The sequence below is a fragment of the Macaca nemestrina genome, chromosome 12, assembly GCF_043159975.1.
Source record: "Macaca nemestrina isolate mMacNem1 chromosome 12, mMacNem.hap1, whole genome shotgun sequence".
In the NCBI taxonomy this organism is placed as follows: Eukaryota; Metazoa; Chordata; class Mammalia; order Primates; family Cercopithecidae; genus Macaca; species Macaca nemestrina.
Window position 1 is genome coordinate 6,582,005 of NC_092136.1, and position 14,051 is coordinate 6,596,055.

Below are 14,051 nucleotides of genomic sequence, written 5' to 3' on the forward strand. Positions count from 1 at the left end.
CAGGCCAGAGGAGACTGCAGAAAGCCACCCCCGTCCTGCCAGCAACGCAGGAAGGAGCACCAGGGAGGGGTCAGGAAGACTGTAGCCTCAGTGAGGGGAGGCTGGGCTTGGAGTCAGGCTCAGCCCCTGTTCTGACCCCCGGGGCCTGGGGTAATGTCTGCTGCTCGGGACAGCCTCTGCCCTTCCTGGCAGGCATGTGGCCTTGGGCGTGTGACACCATAGCCCTGCCTGGAGCATGGACCGGGACTCAGGTGCCCCAGACTGCTCTGTACTTCCAGCCCCCTGAGGCCCGGCACCAGGGCATGGATATTGGCACCACTCCCAACAGAGAGTAACCCAAACACCCGCTCACAGCCAGTTGCACACCTCCAAGGATGGGGAGTTCACTCCCCTAACCCGGCCTGGGAATACATTTGCTCACTCCAAGTTAGAATGTGCTGGAAACATCCCTCCTTGGCCCTTCTCTGCCCCTTTTCACCCCAAGAGTCTGACATTGCAGATCTGCAGGTCCTGGCCTCAACTTTTTGAGGTCCCAGATCCTACACCATGCCTTCTACCCCGCCACCTGCCTCAGCTAGAAAGGAGGGAAGAGAGACGAGACATCACTCCCCAGGGTGGACCCTCTTTATTCCTCTCCTGCCTCAGAGGTCAGGACGGAGGTCTGGCAGGACCTGCAGTGGGCCCTAGTCATCTGTGGCAGCGAAGGTGAAGGGACTCAGCTTGTAGCCTGTGCCAGAGTAGAACTTGTTCTGGAATTCCACCCTGGGGGTGAGAAGAGGAGGGGTTGGTGAGGGGAACTCCCACCTCGAGCAGCCCAGGCCACAGGGTGGTTGCTCACCAGTGCAGCCGCAGGGCGTGCAGGAAGGCCGAGAGCCCCTCCATCACCAGCAGGATGGCCACGGTCATCACAGCAAAGGCGGCAAAGATGGGGACCAGCACCACAGCTGCCACGCCAACCTCCCGGCCCAGGCCCAGGCCTATGCTCATCACCATGGCCCACAGAACCTCGGACAGCTCTGCGAGCAAAGGAGACAGTGGGGGCCAATGGCAAGTGGGGACCTGCCAGCCCCCAACCTACCTGCCGCAGCCTGAAGCCCTCCCTGCACGGGGAGCCAGCGAGGGACCTCCTTGGACAGTCCCACTTTACAGAGGGGAAACTGAGACCCAGAGAAAAGAAACCCGCCCAGCCAGCAGCCGTAAGTGAGAAGCCAGGAGCCGGGGCTGGCCATCGGTGACCAGGTCACTCACGGGCGTGGGCCAGGCTCAGGGCCCACAGGCGCAGGTAGGATGCGGTGTTGGAGACGCAGCCCAGGCAGAACTCGATGGTGTGGATGGCCTGGTGCATGAGCACCTCGGAGGGGACGAGCTGCGGGGCGGGTGCAGTGAGGGCCAGCGGGGCCTCACCCGTCCCACCCCCAGGAAGGCACCGCACCCACCTCAGCCTCCTCTTCATCATCCAGGCCCCCTGCCTTTTCCTCATCGGAGCTCCAGCCATTCACAGATGCATCAGGCAGGTCCAGCAACCCAGCCTTGTCTTCCTCCTGGGGAACGAGCAGGCAGTGTTGGCAGCGCTCCAGCCTCAGGAGGGCCCCCACCACCCACCAGGCCTGCTCCTGGCCACTTAGGAGCCTGCGAGGAAGTGGGGAGTCAGGTACACACTGGACAGTGGCCTCTCCTCCCAAGCAGCCCCCCACACCTTAGGCCCGGTCCTACCTGTCGGCCAGCGGGCCTCCTCCGCAGGTGGGGGCGGTGGCGGCGCAGCAGGTGCAGGGGTGTGCCAAGCAGCAGGATGGGCACCATGGCCAAGGCCAGGACCACCAGCGTGGCCTGGACCACCTCCTGCCAGGGAGAGGGCGAGAGTCAGGGCACCCCTGCTGTGCACACCTGCACAGGAACTTGGATCACAGCAGTCACAGGACCCAGAGAGCCTGTGGCCGCTCCTCCCTTCAGGGCCCCCGGGGGCTCCGTGCCCTCACTGAGTGAGGATTTGGCTCCATAAGGACTCCTGAGGGAAGGGACCCCAGGTTCCCAGCGTCACTTGTGCCACCTGCTAAAGATGCACGCCATCACCTCTGACGGCCCTGTCTGCACAGCCTGGGGCCTGCATCCCCGTTTCTTGGACGAGGATCCTGCAGCTCCCAGTGGCCCAGTGACCGTGGGATCCCCATGAGGCTGTGTGAGCTGGGCCCCCCAGCCACAGCACACCTGCCGGGGGTAGAGCGGCCGGTTGGTGGGGCTGTGGGAGAAGAGGAACATGTTGATGAAGTGGATGAGGATGCTGGGGGCCGAGGCAGCGCTGGCAGCCGACACACACAGCCACTTGTAGATGACTAGGAAGACGAGGTAACCGAAGAGCCCCAGCAGGAAGGTGAGCTCCGGCAGCGTCTCCAGCAGCAGCCGGTGCCTCTGGCCAAAGTGCCTGGCAGGTAGGAGGGAGGCGTGGTCACTGGGGCCCACTCTGGCCTGCCAGCCTCCCATCCCCCAGGCAGCTTTGGCCCTCACACGTGGTTGAAGATTCCAAGGACCACCCCGAAGGCCATGTGCACGACCCCCAGGATGACGGACATCTTCATCTTGAAGGAGTTGAGGAAGCTCAAGTGGTTGGCAGCCAGGCTCCAGACCTAGGGTGGCAGCAGGGCAGGCTGGACTCAGGGGCTCCCTGGCCAGCACTGCCAGGAAGTCCCCGGCCCGAGTCCCTCTCTCTCATCACCCTGTTTTCCCCCTCGGAGCCTGCAGCCTCATCCATCACCCACCCACCGAGGGGCAACAGAGCACAGATGGGCCAGCTGCCACGGCTCCAGCCTGGGTGACCTTGGGCATGGCCTCTGTGCCTCAGTCTCTTCTTTAGGTGAGGACACGGCTAACGTGCGGCCCACGGGGTTGTGATGAGGTTCAAACAGAAAATCAGGCTGGGCACGGTGGCTCACGCCTGTAATCCCAGCACTTTGAAAGGCTGAAGCAGGTAGATCACATGAGGTCAGGAGTTCGAGACCAGCCTGGCCAACATGGTGAAACGCTGTCTCTACTAAAAATACAGAAATTAGCTGGGCATGGTGGCAGGTGCCTGTATCCCAGCTACTCAGGAGGCTGAGGCAGGGGATCGCTTGAACCCGGGAGATGGAGGTTGCAGTGAGCCGAGATCGCACCACTGCACTCCAGCCTGGGTGATTGAATGAGACTCCATATCCCAAAAAAAAAGAGAAAAAAAAAAAGAAAATCACTTCCACAGAGGGTTGGGAACAGTGCTTAGCACAGTGCAAGCTACAGACTGGTTCCTGTCCGGTCTGGCTTTGCCTCCGCACACTCAGGAGACTGGTTCCTGTCCAGTCTCGCTTTGCCTCCGCACACTCAGGAGACTGGTTCCTGTCCAGTCTCGCTTTGCCTCCGCACACTCAGGAGACTGGTTCCTGTCCAGTCTCGCTTTGCCTCCGCACACTCAGGAGACTGGTTCCTGTCCAGTCTCGCTTTGCCTCCGCACACTCAGGAGACTGGTTCCTGTCCAGTCTCGCTTTGCCTCTGCACACTCAGGGGACTGGTTCCTGTCCGGTCTGGCTTTGCCTCTGCACACTCAGGGGACTGTGATGCAGGCTCTGCAGGGCAGGAGCCTTGTCTGCCTCTTGTGCTGAGGAAAGGGCCTGGCACACAGGAGTGCTCCGCGATGGCACTGCAGGAGGGCTGAACCGAGGGGAGCCCCAGCCCCCACTCCCAGCTGCCTTCACCACCCGCGGACACTCCACCCCAGGACTCACAGGGTCGATGCCAAAGGGGTAGGGTCCCAGGAAGACACCGGTGACGTTGGGATCCAGGGTAAGCATCGCGTGCTGGGCCAGGAATGCATCACTGTGGCAATGGAGGGCAGGGCGGTCAGGGCTGTGGGGGTTGCGGGGCCCCCGGCCAGGCTGGGGCCCGGGCCTCACCTCCAGCCAGACTGGTTGGCCATGGCGGCCACACTCCAGCCCGAGGGGAAGATGCTGGTGGCGCGACTGAAGCACTCGTTGTAGATGAAGCCGGTGTAGATGGAGAACAGGCCCATGAGCAGGAGCAGGTAGCGGCCCCTGAAGAAAGTCTGCCAGATCTGCGGGGGCAGCAGTGTGGTGAGGGGCTGCCTGGCCCCACTACCCTCATCAGGACCCCAGCCCGGCCCCTCACCTCATTCTGCGCGGCCTTCACTGCCGGCTGGTTCTCCGCAAGCACCATGGCCAGGGCGAAGAGGAACATGAGCAGCCCGTGGCCCACATCCCCAAACATCACAGCAAACAGGAAGGGGAAGGTGATGATGGTGTAGGGAGCTGTGGGCAGAGGGCATGGTGGGTGAGCTGGGAACCCCCAAACACACCAGCATCCGTCTCCCGGCCCAAGATGCCACAGAGGCCCTGCTGGCTTGCAGTCAAGAACCCACCACTTAGCAGCCGGGCACGGTGGCTCATGCCTATAATCCCAGTACTCTGGGAGGCCGAGACGGCGGGGGGGATCACCTGAGGTCAGGAGTTCAAGACCAGCCTGGCCAACATGGTGAAACCCTGTCTCCACTAGAAACAGAAAAATTAGCTGGGCATGGTGGCAGGTGCCCATAATCCCAGCTACTCAGGAGGCTGAGGCAGAAGAATCATTTGAACCCGGGAGGCAGAGGTTGCAGTGAGCCAAGCTTGCACCACTGCACTCCAGCCTGGGCAACAGAGTGAGATTCTGTCTCCAAAAAGAAAACAAAAAAGAACCCACCACTTAGGAGCTGTGTGACCTAGGCCCGGTCACTTAACCTCTCTGAGCCTCCATTTCCCCATCTGTAAAATGGAGGTAACACCAGGCCACTTCATAAGGTCTCCGTGGGCAGCACCGGCCAGCTGCTGGAGCAGCTTCAGCTATTGCTGTCCCCAGAGCCCCACACAGAAGCCAGAGAGGACAGCGAGCCACAGGTGGCCCCAGCTGGCACATGGCAAGTTCCAGGAGGCCGAGCTGGTCGCTCCAGCTCTGAAATCTCGACTTCCCATCAGTAAAACAGGAACAAGTCCTCATGGGAGGCAGGAGGACCCCAACATGCACACCCTGTCAGGAGCTGTATTGTGACCCCAAAAAAGATATACTGGAGTTCCAACCCCCAGGAACTCCGGATGTGACCTTCTTTGGAGACAGGGTCCTTACAGAGGTCACGGGGTTAAGATAAGGCCATTACAGTGGGCCCTATCCAGTGTGCCCAGTGTCCTTACGAAAAGGAACATTTGGACCCACATGGAAGGAGAACAGCGTGTGAAGATGAGGACGGCCACTCCAAGCCCAAGAGAGATGCCAGGAAGGGATCCTCCTGGACAGCCTCAGAAGGAGCCACTCCTGCCGACAACACCTCATTATCTTTTATTTTTTTAAGATACAAGGTCTCGCTATGTTGCCCAGGCTGGTCTCAAACTCCTGGACTCCAGGACTCCAGCGATACTCCTTCCACCACAGCCTCCCAAAGTGCTGAGATGACAGGCATGAGCCAGTGCGCCCGGCCCCTGCTGACACCTTGGTCTTGGACTTCTAGCCTCCAGGACTGTGGGACCGTGTCTGCCCCTTAAGCCACCAGCCTGTGACACTTCGTTACAGCTTCCCTGGCAAACACGTTGCCCCAAAGGCTGGTGCTTTGAGCTGGCAGCATTCTATCCGCCATGGGCCTCTGGGCGATGCTCTAGCTGCACCAGCCTCTGTCCATGTGCAGGGGAATCCGAGTGGGGCCCAGCTCCAGCCCCAGGACCCCGGCCCTGCAGGAGCAGCAAGCCTCCCAGGACCACACAGCCCTGGTCTTGGTTCACAGAGCCTCAGACTCACGCCCTGCCTCTACCACATGGGGGCCCAAGCACCCTGCCTCTTGCCCACCGGGTGAGGCAGGGCCCCTCCCTGGCCTGTGTCCAAGTCCCCTCCCAATAGGGGCTTCACCACGTCACACCCACGCTATGGGCCGGGCCCCCATCGGTGGTACTGGGAGATACTGGGCCCCTCCACTCATCTGACAGCACCAGCCACACTGCAGCTGGCCCACTGTGTTGGGGAGTGGCGTCCTGAGGGGGAGGCCATAGCTGGACGACAGAGCAGGCACTGCAGGCCTCAGGACTCCCAATGGGGAGGAGGAGGATGTGGAGGGAAAGCACTAGAGCTCCCCCAACCCCTGCCCTCATCCCTTACTGGTTTCTACTGGGAGCACCTCCCTTAACCCACCGCTTACTCCAGAATGTCCGTCTCAGGGACAGCTTGACCCAAGACTGCATTAATGCAAACTTCTATAAAAACACTGTGTAGGGCCAGGTGCGGTGGCTCACACCTGTAATCCCAGCACTTTGGGAGGCTGAGGTGGGCGGATCACGAGGTCAGGAGTTTGTGACCAGCCTGGTCAACACGGTGAAAGCCCATCTCTACCAAAAATACAAAAATTAGCCGGGCGTGGTGGCGCGCGCCTGCCCAACTACTCTGGAGGCTGAGGCAGGTGAATCACTGGAACCTGGGAGGCGGGGATTGCAGTGAGCCGAGATCATGCCACCGAACCCCAGCCTGGGCGACAAAGCGAGACTCCATCTCAGGGAAAAAAACCAAAAAACACTGTGTAGCCAGGAGTGGTGGCTCACGCCTGTAATCCCAGCACTTTCAGAGGCTGAGGTGGGCGGATCACTTGAGGTCAGGAGTTCGAGACAGTCTGGCCAACATGGCGAAACCCTGTCTCCACTAAAAGAACAAAAATTAGTTGGACGTGGCGATGGGCACCTGTAGTCCCAGCTACTCGGGAGGCTAAGGCAGGAGAATGGCTTGAACTTGGGAGGCAGAGGTTGCAGTGAGCCGAGATCACACCACTGCACCCCAGCCTGGGCCACAGAATGAGACTCCATCTCAAAAAACAAACAAACAAACAAACAAAACCGTGTGACCAAACCAACCACACCACAGGCTGCCTCCTGGCTCTGGCTTGCAGTCTCCAATGGTCACTAAGCTTCCTGACATTCCTCTGAGGTTTGCACTATTATTTCCAATTTGCAGGTGAGGCAGCTGAGGCTCAGAGAAGCTAAGAAACATATCAAAGTAGGCGAGATGGGCTTCCAACCTGGGCCATGTCCACCGCACAACCTCTGTTCTTTGCACAAGCCCGTGAGGCTCCCTTGTAAACTCAACAAGGGGGAGTTGGCTGGGAGCCGACATAAAGCCTCACACTGGCTGCAGAGCCCAACAGCCTCTCGAGAGTGACGGGATGCGTGCTCCTCATCCCAGGAGGGCAGGCCGGGCCCGGGATGGAGATACCTCCCACTCAGGCTCACACCCATCCAGTGGGGCAGCTGAGCCTCCCAGGACACGGGTAAGGGCACCGTGGCTCTCACCGGGGTTCACCTCCTGGTAGCGGCCCACGCCGTAGGCATCCACGATGCCCTGGAAGCTGGCTGTGAAGCGGTTGGTGCGGATGAGCGTGGGGGGCATGTCCCGGCAGGGGATGCGGTGAGCCACGGCGCTCACTCCCTCCTCCGTCTGGACGCCAGGACAGAGAGAGACCAGACCAGTGGCAGGGGCCTTCAGGGACCCTGGGACCCCCAGCCAGGCCCAGCTGGAGATGCAGAGCCCTGTGGGGGCTCCCTGAGCAGCCCCTTCCCCTCTCTCTGAAGTGAGATGATCGGCCCTGCTATGCCCTGGTGGGGGCCCAAAGACACCACATGGACTGGCAATGGCTTGGGAAAGGCAAGCGTGCTGCCTCCTAGGGACGGCCCAGGAGAAGGAGCCCAGCCTCACGCGCAAGCACCTGCTGTGCGTGGTGGGTGACCCCCGGGGGCAGGGGCATCACACCGGTTCCACAGACCATAAGCAGGCCTAAGGTCACAGGGGGGCCTGAATTGAAATGAGGCTTCTGACTAAAACTACCCCGTCAGCCTCCAGGGACTCAGGAAAGTCAGGGTAGGGCTTGTTGGGCCAGGGCCAACAGGGTAGACTCCCTGGAAGAGGTGGGCCGTGGAGGAGGCTGGGAGGAGAAGGAGCCCCTGGGCAAAGCCCAGGTGCAGGGAGCCGGGGGCTGGAATTAAGGCAGAAATGCCCCGGCCTGGTAGGAGGGGCGGGTGGGGAGGGGGTGAGGTCTCAGGCTTCGTGCTCACCGAGCTGTCCCGCAGGGCCTCCTGCAGGGCAGGCAGGTCTCTCACGGAGCACCAGGCCTCGGCAATGAGGCACTTGTGCGTGGTGCTCACACTGCACTGGTTCAGGGCCAGGTACACAGCCTTCATCTTGTGGACCTGCACCTGCCCCGGCGGTAGCAGCTGCAGCACCCGGCCCAGCACCTGGCTCAGGAACCGCTCTGTCTCCCCCAGGACCTGCGCCAGAGTGGGCAGTCAGCGGGGGCTGGGCGGGCAGGTGGGGTGGCTGGGCTGGGAGCACCCACCTCCTGCACCCACCTCTGGGAGGCCAGGCCAGGGCACCCACCTCCTGCACCCACCTCTGGGAGGCCAGGCCAGGGCACCCACCTCCTGCAGCTCCTGGCTCTGCTGCTGCAGCTGCCGCAGGGCTCCGCGGCGGGCCTCCTCCTGCTCCAGAAACGGGAAGACGTGGCAGTGGAAGCTGGAGGGAGGTTGTGCTTCGTGAGGGGCCTGAGGGTCCCGGCTACGAGACTCTGAGTCTGAAGGGAGTTCATGGGGAGGAGTCGTGACAGGGCAGGCTGGGAGGTGACAGCAGGGGCCTGCGGAGCGGGGCGGTGGGGCGGGTGTTCCCAGTGACTCACCAGTCCGTGATCTTGCGGATCTTCTGTCCAATCTGCTCTCCCCAGTAGGAGATGAGGAAGGTCATCCACATGGCTGGCTCGCCCTGCAGAGCAGGCTCAGTTGATTCTGGAGTCTCACTCTGCCCAGGACCCCCCAGCCCAGGGCCAGCTGCTCACCGTCACGGGGTGCTCCAGCGGCTGCTCCAGCTCCCTGAAGCTGGCGATGAGGAAGCCGCGGCAGGCCCTCCAGAGCAGGCGCTCTAGGGCAGGGGCCTTGTGGGGCTCCACCGCACCTGCCACAAAGCTGGCGGCCACGGGGCTGGGCAGGACTGCTCCAACCTCCCGCCCTGCCTCCCCCACCAGGCCCCCAGGGCAGGACCCTGACCAGCATGGGTAATCGGGCAATTGGGCCCACTGGCCCTGCCCACAGCGGAAGGCAGGAGGCCTCCCGGGCAGGGCCAGAAGACAAGGACCCCCCCAGGGCCAGGGCTTGGGACTGTGGGAAGTTCCAGGCCTGAAGGAGGAGGTGGGGGCAGCCTGAGAGCAGGAACAGAGGGGAGAGCACTGGACAAGGAGTTGGAGCTCAGCCTGGCCCAGCCCAGCAACTGGCCAGGGATTCTGGGCTGGCCAGAAAGGACAAGAGGTCAACCCCTCACTCACTTGACCCTCAGGTCCTGATGCGGCCCCCCGGGAGCCTGTAGCAGGGGCATCCTCTCTGAGGTCCCATCTGTGTGGGCGGCTGCCAGCTAGGAGCCCAGAAGCACCATGAGCCCTGGGCCGGACAGCCCCTCCCCAGCCTCCCAGTCTCCTGCTTGGGCTGGAGCTGACCTGGGGTCCATGGCCCTGGCCCAGCACGGCAGCGTGGAGCTGCAGCTGGTGCAGCTGGGCCCGCAGGGCCTGCTGGTTGCCCCGCACATCCCGCAACTCCTGGGCCAGGCGCTCTGTCTCCTCCTGGATGCGCAGCAGGTCCCGGGGTGGGGGTGCCGGCAGCCTCCCCTCAGGCGGGGGCAGGATCAGCCCAGCCCGCCGCACCTCCTCCTGCAGGAAGGCTGGGCGCAGAGGAACGGGAGTGGGGTGCAGTCGACGTTGTCTCAACAGCTGAGGACCCCACCTGCTGCCCCAAACGCCATCCGCCACTAGCTGCTGGATTCACCAGGCAGAGGCGGACGGAAAATCCTGGCCAAATCTCCATCCAGAAGCTGTGCTCCCCTTCCTCTGAGCTCAGGTCTGGGCTTGCTCTCCCTCCCCACTGCTCGGCAGAGGGCCTGAGGTCTCCCCACAGGCTGGCCCTCACGCTGCAGGGCTTGGGACCGGAGCTGGCGTGCGTCCTGTGTCTGCCTGATTGTTGAAAAGCTATGAACTGCAACAGCAAACACAAAACCCAGCCTGCTCCATGCCCCTCCCTTGGTGCCCCTCAGGCTCTTCCTGAGAGCGGTTGCCCAGGGCAGGGGTCCCTTTTGCATGCTCCTTGGGGGCATCCAACCCTAGATCCTGGGCCCACCCACCCCAGCCCAGCTGCGGAGGAGAAAGCTCTGTTTGTGCCTCTTCCCTACTTAGAAATCCCTGTGGCTCCCTGGTGCCCACAGGACGAAGTCCTGGGCTCTTACGCTGCATTCAAGGCCTCCCCAGCCAGCCCTGCCCTAGGCCCTCTGCTCAGCCCACACAAGGCAGCCACCTTCCCAAGCACACTTCACAGATCTCAGCTGCTCTGTCTTGGCCATGCGGGGCCCTGCTGTGTACCTCCTTTCTCTGCCTTCCACCTGGCAAACCCAGACTCTTTCTTTCAGATCAAACTTGGCCCATGCCTCCTCCAGGAAGCCTGCCTGGAATGTACGCCTGGGACCAACTCACTGAAGGTCTTCTCCAGCTCCTCGCAGCGCCGAACATCAACCACAAAGCGTCTCTGGAAGGCGCTCACCGAGGCGTTGAGCTGTGGGTGCCACACGGAGGGGTCAGTGTCTCAGGAAGGGGGTCAGGGAGCTTCTCAGCCTAGAGCCCAGGCCTGACTCTCCTCAGGCCTCAGCTGCCTCCTCCAGAAAGGTGCTGAGCACCCTGGGAGCCACAAGAGGCCGATCAGAGCACAGACCAGACCCCACACCCCGGGAGGGCATGGGGAGGAGCCCACTCAGGGGCCTTAGCCACGGGCTTCCCATGAGCAGCGCCCATGGCAGGGGCCGCTGGGGTTCAAACGGGGCCAGGGCCCTATGGGGGGGCGGTCCCCATCCTGCACAGGCCTTCGGGCTAACCTCGGCAGTAGCCCCCTTCCCACGCCTGCCCACCCGACTCACGTCTCTGAACTCCACGAGGCCCAGCTCGCCCAGCCGACTCACGCAGGTGTAGGCGGCAGCTGTGGGCAGAAAGAGCTGGACCAGGGCCACCTCCTCGCTCCGGAACATGGAGCCCATGGTCCTGTGGGTGGACACGGATGGGGGCCAGTCAGAGGCGGACCACAGACAGTTCCCAACCACGGGCATCTGCGCACCTTCACTCACTGAATCCTGGAAGCTGTTGCTGCTACCACCCCCATCTGACAGAGGTGGAAACTGAGGCTAGGGCAGGCTTGGCGCGGTGCTGAGGTCACGCAGGAAGTAAGCAGTGGGACTGGGAGACCCCAAAGCCCTCTCTCGGGCCAACCTCAAGCTCTCTCCTGGCTTGCTCTGCCCACAGGGACCCCCGCCCCTACCTCCAGCATCTCCCAATGACACTGGCTCCACCCCCACCTTCACTCTGGCCTCCCCCTCTCAGGCTGCCCTCACCCTAGACAGGATCCCACTGGCCCAGGCACTCAGGCCCAGGGCTGCCCCAGGGGTGGCTGGAGCCCTCCCTGCTCCCTGTGGGGCTGCATGTGCTGAGAGGCGGGGGTGGGCATCTCCACTGGGTACCCTGGGACTGGCCAGGGAGCACCGCTGCTGGGAGGGGGGCGTCCCCTGAGGCCCAGGCCGCCTGGCAGCAGCCGCAGCCTACCAGGTGTTGAAACCAACAAAAGTGAAACTGCAGAATGGCGGGGAAGGGCCCGGGGCCTTGCTCAAGGCCGATGCAGACTGAGGGCGGGTGCCAGGCCACCTCCAACCCGCCCTGGCCCTGTGGATGCTGGGGCCCCTCCAGCTCCAAAGCCACTGCTCTGGGGGCCCAGCGCCCCTCTGTGGGACTCAGTTCCTCAGCTCGAAAATTAGGGGGAGGGGACAGGCCTGGTCAGGGCCCCGCCTGCTGCTGGGCTGGCCAGGGCCTGCCCAGCCAGTCACTTCCTCCCCTGGGTCTGGTTTACTTAACTCTAAATAGAGAACCGCAGCCCCAGCCCCAGCCTGGGAAAGGAGAGAAGGAGGGAACGAGGGAACACTGAGTGAACGGCCCAAGGCTGCAAGCGGGCCGGGCAGGGGGTAGTGGGGGCCTGGGTTCCATCCCTAAGGACCAGGCCCGGCCACAGGGCAGAGGGACTTGGGGCCCAGGGCTGTGTGACCTTGGGTAAGTCTCTCACCCTCTCTGGGCCTCTACTTCCTCTTTGGGTGAATGGGACATGGCACCCCTGACAGAGACAGGATCTAGGGAGGTGACAAAAATAACCAGAGCCCCGACTGAATCCCTTCATCCACAAGACCTCACACTAATCCCTGGGGGGAGAAATCCTGGGGGAGGGGGCGCTGGACCTTTGTTTTACATAGGACTCCACTGACACTTGGAGAGGTAAAGTCCAACGTTATGTGCCCAGCACAAAGGGTGAGCTCGGAAGAGGGCTGCGGTCTGACCTGGCTCCCTCTGGGGCTGTGCTGGCCAAATAAGGGGGTGTAGGGAGTCAGCTCTGGGGATCAGGGGAGGGGGCACCCCTGGCTCAGGGCCATCAGGGCTCCCACAGCCACTATGCCAATGGCTCGGCTCCTTCCATCACTTCCCAGGGGGTGGGGGAACAACCTATAATGGGCAGGGGGAGGGGTGTGGGGACGTGATCAACCCCCGCACCTGGCATGTGAGGCCCCACTGGCTCACCCCCTACCGCTGTCCCCCTTGATCCCCACTCTAGCCAGGGGTCACCCAACCACTTTTATGGTGTAAATGAATATGCCTCCATCCTGCGGCCTGGGGTCTAGGCTCCAGCCCACTCCTCACCCTGTGCCCCTTTCCTGGCCCCTCATAAGGCTCCTCCAGGAACCCACCAGGTCTCTCTGCACCCCCGCCCTCCCCTGCGGATGACGGGAAGGCAGTAGGAGAGGGTCTGGCGGCCCCTCCATTCCAAATGGGGTCGGCTCTGGAGACAAAAGACCCAGCTGGTCTCCAGGTCTGACACTTCCTAGCTGGGCGGCCTCAGCTTCCCCATCCGTAGAATGGGTCCCTCCCACCCAGGAAGAATGCAGTGGGGAAAGCTCCGCGCACACCTGGCCCAGGAACGCTGGGCTCTGTTGGCCAACACCCCACCCTTCTCCTCCTCCCTTGGCGATCCTCCGTGGCCCCCCCAAGGCCTGACACCCGGCGGGGTGGCGGGCTGAGCTGCATTCACGGAGCCAACTGGGTGGGGCGCCGAGATCCCCTCCCCGGGGCGGGGGAAGAGGGTGGGCAGGCAGAGCTGGGGCTCCGCAGACCCCAGCGGGGTCACTCACCCGGGTGGGCTGCGCGCCGCGGCTCCGCTGCTGGCTGCCCCACTCCGCGCACGCCGGGCCGCACTCAGAGCTGCGTTCCCGCCCGCCCGGGGCCCGGCGCCGCTCACTCCTTTCCGGGCAGGCGGGGCGACGGGGAGGGGCCAGGGACGCCCCGCCCCCGGCCCAAGCCTCCACCGGAGTCCGGGAAGCCTGGGGGAGGCTGAGCCCAGGCTGTGGCCTCGCGGACGGGTCCTCAGTGGGGCGCTTAATCCCGGAGAGGAGACCTGGAGAACGGAGCGGATAACGGACCAGTGCCAACCGCACGCGTCTGTGCTGGCCCTGATGCAGGGGCAGCTCCGCTCAGGCCCAGCTCAGGATAGGGGATGAGACCCTGCTCTCCTCTCACTTTGAGGCTTGTGTGCCTCTGGCTGATGGGACCCCAACATTCGCAGGCTCATGGGCCTGGGGTCCCCAGGATGCTCTCCCACCTCCGGGACCCCTCCCTTGGGTGCGCGGCAGTGAAAGGCAGTGCTTACACCTTCCTGCTCTTGACCACCCGGCAGAGGCCCCGCGCTGGCCCTTGGGTGGATGGCTGCCCCACTCCGGGCCTGCTTCACTGGCAGCAGGACACAGGGCCAGGCCATGCTGCCTTGTTCTGCCCAGGGCCCCGCACCCAGCAGGCCCTGGGAGATACCCTGGGGCAGAGGCCAGCTGTCAGCTCCACCGGCAGCCACAGCCGGGATTGTCACTGTGACCTTGCTCCAGGTCAGCACCATGGGCATCATCAGGTCCTA

The 14,051-nt window shown here is 63.0% G+C and overlaps 1 protein-coding gene across 2 annotated transcripts; it reads right to left on the minus strand.

Moving 5' to 3' along the window:
• Positions 1-610: 610 nt before the first annotated feature.
• LOC105469701 (T cell immune regulator 1, ATPase H+ transporting V0 subunit a3) lies at positions 611-13,389 on the minus strand. 2 transcript variants are annotated; one of them, XM_071074153.1, is made up of 20 exons: positions 13,279-13,389; positions 11,020-11,098; positions 10,541-10,619; positions 9,518-9,738; positions 9,350-9,435; positions 8,867-8,993; positions 8,711-8,793; positions 8,457-8,550; positions 8,094-8,306; positions 7,335-7,479; positions 4,150-4,289; positions 3,918-4,075; positions 3,750-3,840; positions 2,503-2,621; positions 2,206-2,419; positions 1,714-1,839; positions 1,437-1,541; positions 1,249-1,366; positions 839-1,016; positions 611-762 (listed from the first exon to the last, which is right to left on the minus strand). In XM_071074153.1, the coding sequence occupies exons 2-20, from the start codon at positions 11,092-11,094 to the stop codon at positions 684-686; spliced, it is 2,451 nt and encodes an 816-aa protein (XP_070930254.1). In that variant the 5' UTR covers positions 11,095-11,098; positions 13,279-13,389; the 3' UTR covers positions 611-683. The 2 variants fall into 2 exon arrangements, with proteins under 2 accessions (XP_070930254.1, XP_070930253.1); XM_071074152.1 differs by having other exon boundaries at positions 10,978-11,098.
• Positions 13,390-14,051: the final 662 nt, after the last annotated feature.

Bases quoted from the DNA above. Each gene is read 5' to 3' on its own strand.
- LOC105469701 (XM_071074152.1), bottom strand. From the start codon at position 11,094: ATGGGCTCCATGTTCCGGAGCGAGGAGGTGGCCCTGGTCCAGCTCTTT. The intron at 8,794-8,866 runs GTGAGCAGCTGG...CCTGCTCTGCAG, and splicing joins CGCTGGAGCACCCCGTGACG to GGCGAGCCAGCCATGTGGAT. The intron at 7,480-8,093 runs GTGAGCACGAAG...CCTGGCGTCCAG, and splicing joins AGGCCCTGCGGGACAGCTCG to ACGGAGGAGGGAGTGAGCGC.